Source organism: Ursus americanus, chromosome 28 (genome assembly GCF_024610735.1).
Source record: "Ursus americanus isolate L20-20 chromosome 28, mUrsAme1.1.p, whole genome shotgun sequence".
Lineage (NCBI taxonomy): Eukaryota > Metazoa > Chordata > Mammalia > Carnivora > Ursidae > Ursus > Ursus americanus.
In genome coordinates, this window is record NC_142154.1 from 36,990,154 (window position 1) to 37,008,582 (window position 18,429).

General features: G+C 38.1%; 1 protein-coding gene across 4 annotated transcripts in view; it reads left to right on the forward strand.

Annotated features, from left to right (window-relative positions):
- Nucleotides 1–17,274, forward strand: part of DPP8 (dipeptidyl peptidase 8) — a 70,096-nt gene extending 52,822 nt beyond the window's left edge. For 3 of the 4 annotated variants that reach the window (XM_045810626.2, XM_087856849.1, XM_045810627.2), the window contains 6 exons: nucleotides 1,354–1,499; nucleotides 6,599–6,745; nucleotides 7,988–8,140; nucleotides 9,414–9,556; nucleotides 10,213–10,324; nucleotides 13,125–17,274. In XM_045810626.2, the coding sequence (XP_045666582.1) occupies nucleotides 1,354–1,499; nucleotides 6,599–6,745; nucleotides 7,988–8,140; nucleotides 9,414–9,556; nucleotides 10,213–10,324; nucleotides 13,125–13,247 (824 nt within the window). In that variant the 3' untranslated portion in view covers nucleotides 13,248–17,274. Of the gene's footprint in view, nucleotides 1–1,353; nucleotides 1,500–6,598; nucleotides 6,746–7,196; nucleotides 7,357–7,987; nucleotides 8,141–9,413; nucleotides 9,557–10,212; nucleotides 10,325–13,124 lie in introns of those variants that run through there. The other variant, XM_045810628.2, reaches the window with a different exon arrangement.
- Nucleotides 17,275–18,429: the final 1,155 nt, after the last annotated feature.

Here is an 18,429-nt window from a genome sequence, read left to right on the forward strand (position 1 = left end):
TATTCTATCAACTACCAGATAAGATGGGTTACCTCCCATTCCAGGCAGGAGCAGATCTGGAAGGCCCTTTTGAGGTTTTCTAATTTTATTTTATTTTACTTAAGCAATCTTTACACCCAATGTGGGACTCAAACTCATGACCCCTAGATCAAGAGTTGCACGATCTTCCAACTGAACCAGCCAGATGCCCCGGAGGCCTTTTTGAAAATAAGAATAAAATAGTCACAATATCAGCTAGGAAACGATTTGTTCACATGTTTGGGTAATTTCCTAGATAAACAGATGAAGATAATGTACACAGAATTAGTAAGACTGAGCAGGGAAGCTGCAGCTTTAGGGAATAACCAGCTGGTAGCTTACTTAACTTTTAAAGCACTTACTATAGGCTGTCTTAATAAAAGATAGAACACTTGTTCTGTATGGGAGTGAAGAGCACTGTGAATTATGTATTTTTTAAATGCTTGATTTCTAAAACAAAAAATAGAATAATTTTATGTATCTTTACTTTCTCCCCAAATCCTTTTTCCTATTAAGTATTTTCACTCATGAATAGGTGCTAAGGGATTAAGAAATCAGTGCAAAACCACAGGGTAGGTTCTAATGTCCACAAGTAGAGTTTGTAATATGGTGATGATCTCTGTTTGGATTTTAACATCATCCAGTGTACACAGACTTAGGATAGGTCTGTATAGCTTTGGTAAACCAAAGACTGATCATGACTTTCATTTTTTCTGGATCCTGGTTAGGCTTATTCTCTAATGATCAGGAACAGATGTTTATTGAGCACCTGCTGTGAGCAAGTTAAATTGAGTTTTCTGATCAGGTATATGGCGTACCCATCATTAAGTTACACTAAACCAAGCATGAAGTATTTGTATAGTTCTGCATCTAAATGCCTCCTGGGCTCCAAGGATTATTCAGAATATTATGTATCTACTTTTCAAATAATATGTTCATTAGATTTTCTTTTTTTTTTTTTTTTTTAAAGATTTTATTTATTTATTTGACAGAGAGAGACACAGCTAGCGAGAGAGGGAACACAGGCAGGGGGAGTGGGAGAGGAAGAAGCAGGCTCCCAGAGGAGGAGCCTGATATGGGGTTCGGTCCCAGGACTCTGGGATCACGCCCTGTGCCGAAGGCAGATGCTTAACGACTGAGCCACCCAGGCGCCCCCTAGATTTTCTTTTTTAAAGATAAATGTTCTTGCGTAATTTCTTGCTTATCACCTGAAAGGGGGATGGTCATTTATTTGTGTCGGGGGTTGTGGATTTATGGTTTCTTTTCCTTGCTCTCAGATTGCAGAGCTCCCATAAAAACTCTTTTTATGTACTTTTTTTTGTTTTCTCCTCATAGGTCCTCTTCCTGACTACACCCCTCCAGAGATTTTCTCTTTTGAAAGTACTACTGGGTTTACATTGTATGGGATGCTGTACAAACCTCATGATCTGCAACCTGGAAAGAAATACCCCACTGTGCTGTTCATATATGGTGGTCCTCAGGTGGGCATATTTAATTCTTTTAATTTAATTTTATTTTAACTCCCATATAGTTAACATACAGCATTATATTAGTTTCAGGTGTACAGTATAGTGATTCAGCAATTCTGTAGATCACCCAGTGCTCATCACAACAACTGCACTCCTTAATCCCCATCACTTATTTCACCCGTCCTCCCACCCACCTCTCAGGTGGGCATATTTATATACATACGTGTGTGTGTGTGTGTGTGTGTGTGTGTTTAGGTGATTTATTTTTTAAATGTCTAGTCAGTTGTTCAAGTTAAGATTTGAGCATTGTTGGGCCTCTGCTGTTATTGACTCTGGCTTATGTCCTAATTCCTATTTAGAAGTTGGGTTTTGTTACATGGCTAATTTATAAATCAGTGTCAATTTCTTAATTCACAGTAGGACTGTAACTGTCATGGGGAATGTAATATTCATGTCAGCAGGTAAATATGTTGTCTTTTATGTAGAGAAAAACTTGTTTGGGAAATGAAATTAAATAGTTAACTGTCTTAGTAAATAAAAAGAACCTTAATAGATCTTTTCAGAAGGCTTGGTAGCCTAATGAATTCCCCCTGTACATGCTAAGTCTATATCTCTCAGACAGACTAGAATACTTTGATCATCTAGTTAAGGCAACTGCTGTACTACTCTTCAGCATTGTAAGAAGTTTACACCTGGATTTTCCTTTCTCTGAATTAAATATTAGCATGTGAATATTAAGTAAATCCTGTTGACTCTCAGTAAAGTATTTAGGGTAGGTACATTGGTTAATTGGCACTTTTTAAAAAATGTTTATTGATTATATACCTTATTGTTGGGCCCTTGAAGAAATTAGAATATAATTATACTGTTTTTATAACGTAGCTCTTGACTCCTGTAAATATCCTTTATAATTATATCCAGTTATTCAGTATCTGGAAATGTATCTAGATGCTAAGACATCCAAAAAATAGGGACCCTTGGCTGGCTCAGTCAGTAGAGCACTCAGCTCTTGATCTCAGGGTCATGAGTTCAAGCCCCACTTTGGGTGTAGAGCTTACTTTAAAAACAGAAAAAAAGAGAAAAAGACATCCAAAAATAAAATAAAAGCAAAATAACTGCATAAGCCACAAAATCTCAGCAGTGGCAATCATATATCAAGTTAAATCACTTTGCCATTGTTAAGTGTGTTTTACAAACAGAACATGATTCACATTTGTATTATACTCATCTATACATAAATGATAAAATTATAAACAGTTAAATTAGCCTTCTGTTAAAAACTTGAAGCCAAATCTTTGTAAACTTTAAAAGTCTTGGCACCCAGGTGGCTCAGTTGGTTAAGTATCTGACTCTTGGTTTTGGCTCAGGTCGTGACCTCAGGTTGGTGAAATCAAGCCCTAGCCCCGTGTCCAGTTCCCTGCTCAGCAGGGGGTCTGCTTCTCTTCCGCTGCCCACGTGTTCTCTCTCTCTCTCTCTCTCTCTCAAATAAATAAATCCTTAAAAAAATAAAGGCTTAATACAAAGAAATTCAAGAGAGAAATTATAAAACACTCTCAGAAGCTTTACGTGTTTTAGTATATTATTTTGATATTAAGGCTAAGTAAGAAGGATGCTTCTCGTTTCCAGTGAAGAAATGATATATGAGATATGTGACAAACACACTATAAACTGCTTATGTAGACCTTTAAAACTAGGGGACTCCTTTATATTACTCCTTATTACTAATTATGTTTAAAAAGCCACAGGGGGCACCTGGGTGGCTCAGTCGGTTAAGCGTCCATCTTCAGCTCAGGTCATGGTCCTGGGATCCTGGGATTGAGCCCCGCATCAGGATTCCTGCTGGATGGGAAGTCTGCTTCTCCCTCTGCCTCTTCCTCTGCTTGTGCTTATTCTTTCTCTCTCTTTCAAATAAAAAATAATAAATAAATAAAAATAAATTTTTTATTAAATCTTATTATCAGTCCAAACTGTGTTCGTTCTTGGTGTATATTCAGGTCAAAGTGGGAATCTGTTGATTGGCAACAGTGTCAACAATTTGTAATACGAAGTGATTTACTTTGTTGCTAAATGCAGCAGTGTCTATAGTTGGACAAAAATGAAATCCAAGAAAAACAAATAGGCTTAGTTCTTTAAACTCTTTATTGATAACAGCTGTATGCTTTAAAAAAAATTTTTTTTAACAAATCCTTGTGATGTTTCCTATGTGCCAGATACTTTTATAAATATAAATGTACAAGAAAGCAGGCTAAGTGATAGCAGGCCACAGGTTTTGAAGAACTGATGCTGGAGACTTCTGAATTCTCAATGCCAAAGGGCATTATGTTTAAGTACGTTCCTCCAGAAGTAGCAGGCCTCCGGCTGCAAAGGCACAAACACTGGCTCTTGGGGGAAATGTTCGTATCAGGCAATTGAGGCCATTTTTGTGTGTGGCAACAGGCAAAGAAATGAAGTGGTTTTCTTTTTTTTTTTTCTTTAAAGATTTATTTATTTATTTGAGAGAGAGTGAGTGTGAGCACTGGGGGGATGTGGTGCAGAGGGAGAGGGGGAGAGAGTCCTCAAGCAGACTACCTTCTAAGCACAGAGCCAGGCATGGGGCTTGGTCCCAGGACCCTGAGACCAGGACCCAAGCAGAAACCAAGAGTCGGACGCCCATCCTACTGTGCCACCCAGCCACCCTGAAGTAGTTTTCTTTAAATCCTCATTTTTGTGTTTTGTGCCTAGTACTTCTTTTTTCAGCTCCCTCCCTTTTTGCCCCTCTTCCCAAGAGAGAAAGGGAAAACACTCTTAACTATAATGAAATTAAAACAAAAAATAATTTTTTTAAAAAGAAAGGGAAAACATTATTCTCCTATCTCCATTTTTCATTCATTCATTCAGCAAATAGTCATTGAGTTCCTGTTATGTACCAGGTACTATTCTAGGGGGTGAGGATACCATAGTGAACAAATCAGACTAATGTCCCACCCTCATGGAGCTTAATGAGGAAAATAATAAATGGCTAGACATGTAAATGATATAACTTAATATAATGGAAGTGCAATGAATAATTATTGGGAAAGAGGATGGCAGAGACTAAAATGGGAGTTCTGATAGAAAGTTCAGGGAAGGTCTCTGAGGGTACCTAAGGTGAGAAGGAGTGAACTACCTTAAAGATCTGAGGGAAGAGCATTCCAGACAGAGGGAACAGTAAATGTCAAGGTCCTGGGGGTTAGAATCAAGTTGGTGTAGTTGATAATAAGGTTAGAGCATAGTGTACAGTAGGGATTTGGTATGAGATGAAGCCACAGAAATAGCCAAGGGCCAGATAATATAAGGCCTTAAGGCAATGTTAAGGATCTTAGAGTAAGGTCTAAACTCTTTACGATTGGAGGGAGCTAAGCTATAAAGTCTTATGTAATTTACATTTTAAAATCATCCCTCAGCTACCGTGTGAATAGACTGTAGGAGGACAAGAGTAGAAACAGGAAGACCAGTTAGGCAGTTGTTATAAAGGTACTGAATATACAGAAATTCAAAGAGAAAAGATTCTCTACACATAGCATGTACACCCCAGTCTATCCTAATAAATGCTCAGTATGTATTTATTGCGTGAAGATGGTGTTGATTCTTATTTAAGTGGCTGATTTGGTTTTCCCGTTGGTTTTGGCCAGAAAAAACTTTTCATTTTTAGGGTGCCTGGGTGGCTCAGTCTGTGAAGCGTCCCAGTCTTGGTTTTGGCTCAGGTCATGATCTCACAGTTGTGAGTTGGAGCCCTGCGTAGATCTCCATGCTCAGTGGGGACTCTGCTTGGGATTCTCCCTCTCTCCCTCTGCCCCTCCCCCCCAATCGCACACATGCTCGCTCTCTCTAAATACATAAATCTTAAAAAAATAAATAAATAAACTTCTTTCATTTTTGCCAGAACCCTTTTTTGTCATTGTTTAATGTCTATCTTAGTGTCTACTAAACCCGGAAATTCTCTCTCTACTAATTAACATCCTCTTTTTGGGGCACCTGGCTGGCTCAGTCAAAGAGCATGTGACTCTTGATCTCAGGGTCGTGAGTTCAAGCTCCACGTTGGATGTAGAGATTACTTAAATAAATGAAAAATTTTTTAAACGATGAAGTCCTCTTTTCACTAGTTTATTTCTGTTGAGGCACTAAACTACATTTAGTTCTCAGTCATTTTGAAGTATGATGGCATGATGAATGATTTAAGAATTATCCTACCTTTTGCACTGATTTGTGTAACAGGAAAAAGGAGGCTGGACTGGTCACAGTGTTTCATTAAAATACTAAATTTTTTGCAGCTGGTCAGAGACAACCCCAGAAGAGACGGGTAGGGAAGAAAAGTGATCTTACTTATCCTTGTCTCTGTCATTTGAATGACACAGTTCTTCAGGGTAGCAGTAACGATTTTAGTAACTTTAGTAACTTTTTCCATGGAGTAGGTTAAATCTCTTGTCTCGTACGTAATGAATATCTTTAAAGTCTATAGTTGCTCTGTAATTGCCCTGAACCTTGAATGTGAAGTTAAAAAAGAAAAAGAAACAACATAAACATGAGAAATTTAAGTTAATTTAAAAATAAGTCAGGGATGGGGCGCCTGGGTGGCACATCGGTTAAGCGTCTGCCTTCGGCTCAGGGCGTGATCCCGGCGCTCCGGGGTCGGGCCCCACATCAGGCTCCTCCGCTATGAGCCTGCTTCTTCCTCTCCCACTCCCCCTGCTTGTGTTCCCTCTCTCGCTGGCTGTCTATCTCTGTCAAATAAATAAATAAAATCTTTAAAAAAATAAAAATAATAAAAAAAAATAAAAAATAAAAATAAGTCAGGGAGGGGGTACGGGGAGTTGCTAATCACTGAGTGCAAAGTCTCAATTATGCAAGATGAATAAGTTCTAGAGATCTGTACAAAACTGTCCTATAGTTAATGATACTGTATTGTACATTTAAAATTTCATTAAGAGGGTACATCTTGTGGTAAGTGTTCTTGCCACAAGAAAATAAAGCTTCATTTTAAAAGCAGAATAATGCAAAAAATTCAAGCTTTCTGCTTTTCACAGCATCCTTCCTCTTATGCTTTTTTATGCTACTGTATAATAAATTTCACTGAAGTTGTATTTCTTTCTCAGGTGCAGTTGGTGAATAATCGGTTTAAAGGAGTCAAGTATTTCCGCTTGAATACCCTAGCCTCTCTGGGTTATGTGGTTGTAGTGATAGACAACAGGGGATCCTGTCACCGAGGGCTTAAATTTGAAGGCGCCTTTAAATACAAAATGGTGTGTGAGCATACAAACATTTTTCTTTTAAAGACATTTACATGTACTGGTTCATTGTTTGGTGTGAAATCTCAGAGAGCAAGTTGGGGGAAAGGGCTGTGAGTGAGTGGGAGAGAAGGGGGGCGGGGAGAGAGAGAGTGTGTGTGTGTGTGTCTATGTCTGTGTTAGAGTTCAGGGGTGGGAGGGAAGATGAAACTTGCTGTTCACTAGGCTAGCTCACGTCTACCTGTCTACCTGTAAATAACTTCGGGGAGTTGAGATAGAACCATTTTTACACAGAAATACCCTCTCTTTCTATGTTGTATATCCAGCTTAGCCAGCAAGTAGCACCGTAGTTTTTCAGCATCCTGTGCCCTATTGAGAGGAATAATTGAGATTTGTTCTGTCCTCTGTGAAGAGAGAAACCAACTGGTTAGTGCCTTCCTTGTGACAAGCCTCTTTCTCTCTACAGGAAGCTTTAAATGCTACCTTTTAGAGATGCCCCATGTCCTTTCTGCTGCTTTGGGAAATGATGAGAATCCGATGTTCCTTTTACACAGTAAGGCAGTTACTGTGTTTGCCAGTGTATTGGACATGCTGAGTAAGACATGGGATTTTCTCCCACAGCCAGTTCTTTGAACTTATGTTGTATTCTCATGTAAGTTTTTTTGTTTTTATTTTTGTTTTTGGCTCAGTGAAGTGAGATTGTGTGCACTGGCAGGCCTAGTAATACAGACAGGGTGGTGGTGGTAGGAGTTAAGACTTAATAGGACCTTAAAGAAATAGCATATATTCAGTTCCTAGAAGTAGATGATGGGGAAATAGGAGGATATGACCTCAAGAGTGATTCCTTCTGCTTTACTGCATTAAGTTTTAAAAAGAAGTAAAACTAGTCAACCACTTAAGGAGGCTAATTTTTTTGTCTTTGGGTATAGGAAGGCTTGTTACAAGGAAGATGCTGACCTCTTAGCAGACAACAGAACAAATGGAAAGGGGAAATACCCATATAGCAAGGAACAGTTTGGGTCTCAGTAGGAAAGAACTTTGTGACTAAGGGGTAACTAAACTCTAGGGCTGGCTAGCAACAGAAACTATGTCTAAATAGAGTTAAAAAATTTTTTTTCTGGCAACAGAATCTCAATTGATAATTCTAAAAAAACTACAGGTATTTTTAGTAAAAACCATTTATCAGCTTTAAAAAACACTCTGCTAATGAGACTTCTATTCATCAGAATCAGTGAAATGTTCTCCCTTTTTTGACAGGGCCAAATAGAAATTGACGATCAGGTGGAAGGACTGCAGTATCTAGCTTCTCAATATGATTTCATTGACTTAGATCGTGTGGGCATCCATGGCTGGTCCTATGGAGGATACCTCTCCCTGATGGCATTAATGCAGAGATCAGATATCTTCAGGGTATGTGACTTCCTATTTCTTTTTGCAGTAGGGGTGGAATTTTCTATTAATTGAGGATACGAGAAAATGCCTATTTTCTAAAGGTTTACAGAGTTGGCAATATTATGGAATGTTAGGATTTGTGTATCTAACAGTCATGTGACATAGTAGATGTATCTTCTCAACTTGTAATAGCCATGTGAGATATATATTTACGTATCTATATATACATATTAAAAAACACTTGTCAACTTGATGACCAGTTGTTGGCTATTTATAGACATGCCAAAGATTATGGGAGATAGTCACGATTAGTAAAACACACACACACACACACACACACGTATTGGATTGTAAATACTTATTTAATTGCTGGACTGCAAGCTCTGAGGGCAGGGACTTGTGTGCCCTTCACATCACTGTATCCTCAGTAGCCAAGCACAGTGCATGGCACATAGTAGGTCCTAAGTAGATCTTTATGGAATGAAACGTAGTAAGTATATAAATGATGGTTACAATTTTATAAACAACTTCCTAGAAAAATATGCTAGAAGGAAATATATAAAGATGTTAAAAGTTGTTAAGAGAATGGCAGTTATGAAGTGTTTTTCTTTTTTACTATTTCAATAACATGATTTTATCTTACAGTAAAAAATAATTTTAAGAATTAAAATGATAGGGCTTTTGTTCTTGCATGTATATTCAGATAATCTTTATAATAACCACGAAATAAACTCTGAAAACTGCCATAATTTTCCCAGGCTTGCAGCTGTCAAGAAAGAAATTAGAATATTTAAATATAAAACTGTGTGTGGGAACCTTAAAATGAGGAAAGTGTTTAGTGCTTAAATATATTTCATTCATTGTTAAAAATTCTGTACTGCCAACAGAGGCTAGAAAAGAAAAAAGAAATGACTACTTTTCCTATATAAAGCTGACACTTGTCACACTTTTTTTCCCTAGTAACAGGAATGAGTTTACACTGAGGCATTCATATGTTCTAGTTCAGTCTCCCCTTTTAACAAAGGGGCCCGTGTGTATATTTCAACTAGCCCAGGTTAAGGGTTTGGTATGTGGCATGCCTGTGGAACATGAAGCTAACTGACTCACAAAGTATCAAATTCTCTTGACCTTGGCTCTCCACGTTGATTTTCTGAGTTGCCTGAGACCATGTATGCCCCAGTTGTGGGGCTAAAGCCTAAGGATAATTTAGCCTATAAATTTGCAATTACACGTTCTCATTGCTAGCCATTTTTTTTGGACCACACTTCACTGTTACTATTGTCTTCTGTAGGTTGCTATTGCTGGGGCCCCGGTCACTCTGTGGATCTTCTATGATACAGGCTACACAGAACGTTATATGGGCCACCCTGACCAGAATGAACAGGGCTATTACTTAGGATCTGTGGCCATGCAAGCAGAAAAGTTTCCCTCTGAGTAAGTTCAAGCTTTAAAATTAAGATTATAAATTTAAAGTTATAGTGTAAAAATTTGTCTTTAATAACAATGAAAACTACAAATACTGCAAAACCAAGACTAATATTTTATAGACTACTCAAATGGCATGGCTATTTCTCAAAGCTGAATTACAGGCCAGTTCATATAACCTGGTTTTTTTTTACAAGTTATATTTGAAGCAATTACTGCCAAGAAGTTTAAGTATATAACTCTTTCAAGGTGGAAAATATTCTGTTTCTGCTTAAATATATTCTATAGACAATGTTTATGATTTTTCTTTCCCTAGGGACATGTTATGATTATTGATATATGCTAGTATCTTCATAAGAAATTGAATACATAATTTTTCATTACATGTAGTATGTGGTTACTATATTATAAATTTATTATTGAAAATGTTGAATTCTTATTTTAATATTATGGTATAAGGAAGTTAACTTTATTGTTAACATTAAATATATATTATTATATTATATATGTTTTTATATAATTATATTGTATATTATATAACTATAGATAGTTGTACATATTACATAATTATAATATTAACTAATAGTTCATTGTGATCAAAGGAGTTAAATGGTTTTCCCAAGTACTCTATTTTGCCTAATCCTGTGTTATTTCCACTTCTCTAGACCAAATCGTTTACTACTTTTACATGGATTCTTGGATGAGAATGTCCATTTTGCACACACCAGTATATTACTGAGTTTTTTAGTGAGGGCTGGAAAGCCATATGATTTACAGGTGAGTTCTTCATTTTCTGATTGAATTAAGTAATAATTAGTGATTACTTTGAAATACAATAAACTATGGAGTAAGGCTGAATTTTCAGCTGTGGCCACTCTCTGCTTATGAGATCTACAGTCATAGGCATAGTTAGTAGTGCCTCTAGTTGGGTAAAAATTAAGATTCTATAAAAGCTGGGCTAAGAACTGGCCTATTAGATTATATGACTTGTGTATCTGTAACTGCTTTTAGTTTGTAATCATGGAGACGATGACAGGAGTCCATTCAGTATCCTTCTTTGCTTTTCTTTACGTGGTCTTTTAATTTTATCTTATATTGACATTGAAATAGAAAGCCACAATTTAACCATCTCCATTGCTCCATTACTCAAAAAAGGGGTTTTAAAAGATAACCTATTTGTTTCTTCCTCGTTTGTACTTGTTTCACAGATTATGTGCTCATAAGAAATGAAAAATATTACTTTTTCCTCTTTTATGTTTCAATTGACATTTCTGTCGATAAACTATGAGCTATTTGTCTTTTCAAGCATTTTGGTCTCAGGACCCCTATGCACACCAAAGAGCTTTCGTCTATGTAGGTTGTGTCTGTCAATATTTCTCATAGAAGATATTAAAACTTGGAAAAATTGTTTTTTTTTTAAGTTTATTTATTTAAGTAACCGCTATACCCAGTGTGGAACTCGAACTCACGACCCTGAGATCAAGAGCTTCATGCTCTTCCAACTGAGCCAACTAGGCACCCCCAAAACTAAGAAAAATTTAAAATATTAAAAAAATAATAAACTATTACATGTTAACACAAATCACAGTTTTTGTGGGGGAGAAAAACTATTTTCTAAAACAAAAAAAATAGAGAAATACCATTATTTTTACATTTTTGTAAAATTCCTTTAATGTCTGGCTTAAGGAAGACACCTGGATTCTCATATCTGCTTCCACATGCAATCTGTCGGGAAGTGTTGTTTGGGCTAAAGTATACAGTAGTTTCCCATTATGTGCAGTTTTGCTTTCTGAGGTTTCAGTTAACCCTCAGTCAACTGAGGTCCAGAAGCAGATGATCGCTGGGGCGCCTGGGTGGCTCAGTCTGTTAAGCATCGGACTCTTGATTTCTCCTTAGGTCATGGTCTCAGGGTTGTGAGATGGAGCCCCATCTTGGGCTCCATGCTGGACGTGGGGCTTGCTTAGGATTCTCATCCTCCCTCTGCCCCTCCCACCCTACACTCTCTCTCTCTCAAAATAAAAAGACGACGACGGAGATGATCCTCTTTCTGACATAGTGTCAGGTCGCTAGTGGCCTAACGCTGTATCACAGTGCCTGTGTCACTCAGTTTACTTCATCTCATCACCTAAGCACTTTATCATCTCACATCATCACAGGGTGAGTGAGCATATTACAAGATAATTTTCAGGGAGAGACCACATTCAGGTAACTTTTATTATAGTATGTTGTTATGATTGTTTTATTTTATTATCAGTTATTGTTTTTAATCTCTTAGTGTGCCTAATTTATAAACTAAACTTTATCATAGGTATGTACGTGCGGGGAAAAAACAGTATCTATAGGGTTTGGTATTATCCATGGTTCAGGCATCCAGTTTTGGTCTTGGAGTGTGTCCCCTGTGGATAAAGGGGAAGTACTGTATGAAGAAAATTCAGCCTCACAGAATATGTAGTTAAGAAAGGGGAGGAATATTTTCGCTTTTTCAGATAATTGTGGATATTCTTCTTGGATACTACACCAAAACTGGACAGATTTTAGCTTCTTAAAGGTTAGTTTTAGTGTGGAGTCTGACGCCATATCTAAAACATTTCATACTGTGTTACATTAAAAGCTGTTGGATCTTGTACTTCTAATGGGTCTTTTACACATACATTGGTCATCTGGAAAATACTGGTTCTCAGTATTGACTTATTTCATTTTACAGTATTTTTAAAATCACATATATTAATATTATACCCCTGATCCCAGCAGAAAAGTCTGTAAGTTTGGGGCAGCTCCTGAGCTAGTTGTGGGAGATGCAAGTTTTCCAAAATTCTAATTTTTACTTAAAAGCTCAAAATTTATCATTGGTGATGAATATTGTCAGTGTTATCCTTGAAGTGACCAGCTCACTTCATTCATTTTTGAGCAGATGATTGCCAGATACCCAGTCAGAATCACCATAGTCACCAGTCATTCTTTCAAGTTGAAAAATGAGGTTCCATTTAAGAACTTGCAACTCAGTTTCACAAGTGCTTTTCCTTTAGCCATCCTGTAACAGAAGTGCTTTCTGCTTTCTTCACATTGCATCACCACAGAATTTAGAAAGCCATCTATTCAAGGGTTGTAATTTAATAAACTTTTGTTTCTTACTGCAAGTGTGTGGTGGTGAGGAACACGGTGACACCCAGCGCAATTTAATGTCACTGCCTTGCTTGATGCTAAGGCACAGGCACTTGTACCCGTCATTGCTTTTGCGTTATCGGTGCAAATGGCAACAGAGTGAGTGAAGGCAAATTGTTCTGAAAGTGGTTTTGACCTTTTGTATCACTTGAAAGGCTTCTGAGTTCGCCAGAAGTCTCTAGATCCCACTTGAAGACCCAGTGATCTATAGATAAATCCTTCCATAAGCCTTGGGGTATATAAGGAATGATAAAAAGAGGGGAGGGGCCTTTCTATTGGATATATGTGTGTAATATCTTGGAGAGGCTGTGCTCCATATTATTAATCCTGTTGAAACTCTGTGGAAAGCTTTGGAAGGAGATGTATTGTTAAATTCTCACTTTCTGTATTTGGATTTTTGTTGTTGTTGTTGAAGATCTATCCTCAGGAGAGACACAGCATAAGAGTCCCCGAATCCGGAGAACATTATGAACTGCATCTCCTGCACTACCTTCAAGAAAACCTTGGGTCGCATATTGCTGCTCTCAAAGTCCTATAACTCTGACCTGAGTAGAACTCTGGTATACACTGGCTGTTCAACCAAATGAGGGGCTTTAATCGTTAGAAAACGTGGACTTGGTCATCACATTTTGGTACCTGCCACATAACATCTACTTCTGAAAGTATATTTGGTGCCATGCAGGCGTCTGCAGCTTGTGGATAGTAACCTAATACCTTAACCACACACACAAAATTGAATGACACATATTTCTAAAGAACCCAGAAATACCATGAGAATTACTGAAAGACATTAGCACCATGTATCCATACTACCTTATTTTCACTTCTTAATAGCATTATAAACCTCATGGACTTAATTAGTGTATTTTTACAGTATACTTCTGAGTTTGTTAAAATACGATGATATTAGTGATTGGTTTGGTTCAATTCCAGAAACTCTGACTAGTTACAGATTTGATAGCACTTAACTGTAATTGAATAGCTTATGCTTCATTGCTTGGGGTGTATCCAGCATGTTATGAACTAATCACTATTAAACCTATGACTTAACCAGTCATTAGTGATTTTTCAAGGATAACTTAGTGGCCTCCTAAAAACACTTATTTTGTTTCATTCAAGCTCTGACCAATTTTAGCCAATTTCAACTGTATCTAGTATAAATAGTTCTCTCTGATGATATGACAGAGTGGGTTTTCCTTTCATGCAAAGGCAAGTAACTGTACATGTAGCATGGTTCAATTAGTCTTATAATATTGATAATTACAGGCAGAAAAATTTTAATCAAATGGTTAGAGCTTAAATATTCGCAGGCAGTTTCTTCTCCGTTAAGAAAAGGGAAAAGTACACATTGACTTGTACTCTTCAGAATATTTAATGGGGCCAGTTTCCATTGGGTATTTCCTTACTGAAATGTTCCAGAGTTCTAGGGTGATGGAAGGGAATCGTGGTAGGGTGGGAGATACCAGGGTGTGGAGAATGACAGGGAGAGGGAAAGGAAAGGATCTGCTTGAGAACTAAGTAGAAGTAAAATTTGACCAAAAATCCTCATGAAAAAGTTTGGGGGGTGAAATTTAAACTGCTAGAATGTTAGTTAAGGAAACCAGAATGAAGAAATCACTGTCTTGCCAACACAGTTACAGACTAACATTATTCCTTAGTTATTTTTGTAATTCTCATTTTTTGTTATTTTCATCTTTATTTTGGTAACCTTATAAATTAAACTTTTTAAATTATTTCAGCATCATTTAGATATTGCGAGCTTAAAGTAAAGAGGTTTCCAGACCACCTCCTCACCAGAAACGGATCGCTGGCAAGCCATGGCTCTATTTTAAGTGTTCAGAGCCTCTAGGCAATGTCTTAAATGGCCATGACATTTTCCTGGTTTAGCCCTAGCACTCGACTGTTAAGGGAGCTCATAGGCTTTCAGGTGCTGATTGGAATCTGTCATCTTAAAGTCTTGGGGTGTTGTTGGGTCACTTTGCCAGTGGCAGAGAAGGCACCTATGAGTTTGACCCTTTTTATCATAAGCCTCAGTGTTTGGAAAGTTGTTTCCAGTACTTTTAAACAACGCTCTAAGAAAAATTGCTCTTTTTCTTTCTCACCACTACAGAGTAGATTTCTCCCATAGAAAGCACAGCTTCCATTAGTAAGGGTGATGACTGTGTATCAGAGGTGAATTCATCATTGAGGGCCAGGTGGGAGGTGGGGGAGGTCCAGAAATGGCAGAGTGACCTGGTGGTTCTGCCCTTGGGAAGGGGATTGGGTTTTGCTGTTTGTGTATTTATACTGTATCATAGCTACCACACTTTTCCTATTGTCTATGTATGTATTGATTTTCTTGTTTATGATATTTTCCCATGCCAAGGTGTGTTTATATTTTTTTCAATGTTAAATTAAATTGATTTGGGTAATTCTTCTTCCCAAGAAAGTATTTTCCCCCTTGATTTAAGTATATATCTGACTATCGAAGGTGGTTTTTGTTTGTGAACTGATTGGCCTCCGGGGATCAATCCTTATATAATATGCAAAATGGAAATGGTATACAGTGGTTTTTAGACATTTACTCATTTGAAACCTCTTACCCATTAGGACTGTTTCTTCAAAATGGCATCTCTCATTTTACCAAAACAAACCTTAAAGAACCTCATGTACTCTTGAATTCACCAGTGTTTTCCTTCTGCATCTTGCCTGTCCTTTCCTCATATGACAAGGGATGCCTCTGTTATAATCCCCAGTGCATTAAATGCCATTCTTCTTCTATAGGGGGAAAATATGTGACTGAATTCACGTGCAGAAAGACAGTTTGACTGAGTTTCATTTTAAAAACTGACATGGAAAACATAGTCATTTCAAGAAATCTCACTAAAACTCTTTGTACCCTGTCTATGGGTAACATCTTAAAAGGCTAAGAGTGTATAAAAGTAGCAACACTTTCTGGTAAGAGCCAGAAAGCACTGGGTTAACCATCAGATGGGGTGGGTTTGGCAGGCTTGATAAACAGTTGCTCATGCGTTGTTGAGCAGTGGGACTCAGAATCGAAGATTCATCTGGGATGCTTATTACTAAAAAGAAGTGCATTCTTGAACTTACTCTTAGAAGTCTGGATTTGGTTGATTTGGGTGGAGACCAGGAATCTGCATTTCTAACAGCCTTTCCAGGGTGATTCTAAAGTTGTTCATGGGCTACTTTCACAGAGTCTTCTGTAGAGAATGGAATTAGATTGAGAAAATAACAGGTGATTTTTACACTGGACTGATTTACAAACACCTAAAGCAATAGCCAACGTAGCTGCTCACCTGTGGTCACTGTCGGGCCCTTCTCTGAAAGAAGCAGAAGGTGTCGCGAACTATGTATCCTCTTTGTCTGGAGATTCATTTTGGAATGAAGGTTCTTCCCTCGATGCCGTTGTTGGCTCATTTAGAAAGCCTCGTACGAGAGGATGGAGTCACAATGCATGCATTACTTTTTACAGGATGAGATATAGATACTGATGCTTACTTTTTTTACTACTTGTTTTATTCCTTCCAGAAGGTATATCCCACCTGTCTGTAACATAATTCTCTCTTTAGGTGGAATGACTCCTATAAGATCTCTCATTATTGTAGAATCATAAATTTTTCAGGCTATTATATCTTTGATATAATCTAATGTTCTCATTGGTTAGAGGAGGAACCTACGTATAGAGAAGAGAAAATATACCCATGGCCATGCAGCCAGGTAGTGTTCAGTTGGTACTAGACTCCATCCAGATGCCCTGACTCATGGTAGTTAAATGATACGTAGACAAGGCAAATTTTTAAAGAAGTATTTATTAATATATTCCTATGAAACATTTTAAAGATAACATAAAATGGTTAATTTTTCCATTCTAAAGTAAATGCTAAGCATGCTTATTAATGAAGCAGTACTTCTAATTAGTATATGACATTCTGAAGTTAATTAAAGCTGTTACACTAAATGTGTCTTCCTAGTAGTGGGGGATTTGGGAATTGGGATGTAGAATAGAGTGCTTACTTAAGCCTGGGAGCCTAACTTAGAGCTATTTGAAGTAAGAAAAGAGACATGGCCATATCTAAACTAAGAGATTTGCAGGTGAGTGTCCATTCCCAGCAGACATAAAGGAATAAGGAAACTTCCCTGACTCCCACTTTCCCAACCCTACCCAGCCTCACCGATCTGTCTTGCAACCTACGATATGGAGACATGTTAGTGTGAGGTGCTGGCTCCTGCTTTTCTTATTTGGTCAAGAGACAGTTCTAGGTAATCATTTCAGAAGTCCCTCACAGAGAGAAAAAGTAATATTTGTATGTTTATTTTTGAATAACCCAAATACAAATTTATGTTGTATTCAGCACAGTTGGAGTTCAGGTCTTTAATTTTAGAACATAAAGTGCCTGCTGTTTTAAGCATTGACTTGTATAAAAAGAATTGCATGTCTCACTCCAATAAGTTTATGGGTTTTCTCATTTTCAGCTACATGGCTTTTAATCATGTAAAGTGAAACACTAGTTTTGTTGCATTTTATTACAGGTTCTTTGTTGCAATAAAGATGCTGCTAAAATTAATTGATGTAAATGTTCCTTCCCCCCCTTCTTTATTTGTACAATCTTAACTTGATTAGTGACAACTGTGGAGTGATTAATACACCAAACAAGGTCATGTGCTTGCAATGGAGAAAGGAAGACTGCAAGGTGATGACATGGGGCTTCTAGTATAAACACTAGCCAAAAATGCATCCAGACCCAAGGGGCGGTGTGCAGAGAACTGTTCTCTGCCTGCAAATGGCTCCCAATAGCCAGCAGTTTGTACTGCAGGGGTAGGTGGTGCCTGGAGCCAGTGATTAGCATGTCCTTCCTGAGCAGCTGGGATTTTCTCAGGGATGCTTCTTGGAGCTTCCAAATAGTGGTCTCCGCATGCTCCCTGAGTCCCAGGATCATGACCTAAGCCATCCAGGCGCCCCAAATGCCCCTTTATTTAATCTCTACACCCAATGTAAGGCTCGAACTCACAACTCCAAGATCAAGAGTTGCACGCTCTATGGACTGAGCCAGCCAGGCACCCCAGGGTCTTAAACCTTTAATTTGTATACAGAAATTACTAGAAATAAAGATGATCTTGGGGTACCTGGCTGGCTCAGTTGGATGAGTGTCTGACTGGATTTCAGTTCAGGTCGTGATCTCAGGGTCGTGGGATGGAGCCCCACATCAGGCTCCGCTGACTGGGGAGTTTGCTTCTCTCTCTCCCTCTCCCTCTCCCTCTGCCCCTTCCCCTTCCCCCCTCCTCTCTCACGTATACACACACACAAATGAACAAGAAATCTTTAAAAAAAATAAAGATCTTTAAACAGGGCAGTGCTATGACAGTGCTTCCTAATATTTCACTCATGACACACACACAAGAAGGCACTTGTATGACACCCTGGGATAGACTGAGGCACATTGGGTTAACCAGTTGAGGCTGCTTGCAGTGGGAAGTGACCAGTGAGGCCCCCCAGGCTCTGAAGCATACATTTAATCTCATTTATGGCACTCTGGTTGGGAGACTGACAGACTACCTTGGTCTCTCTTTTTTTCCCCTAAGCTTTTTTTTTTTTTTTTTTTTTTAATAATCACTACACCCAAAGTGAGGCTCAAACTCCTAACCCCAAGATTAAGAGTCCCATGCTCTTCTGATTGAGCCAGCCAGGCACCCCTTCCTTGGTGTCTTTAGCTCAGCCGAGA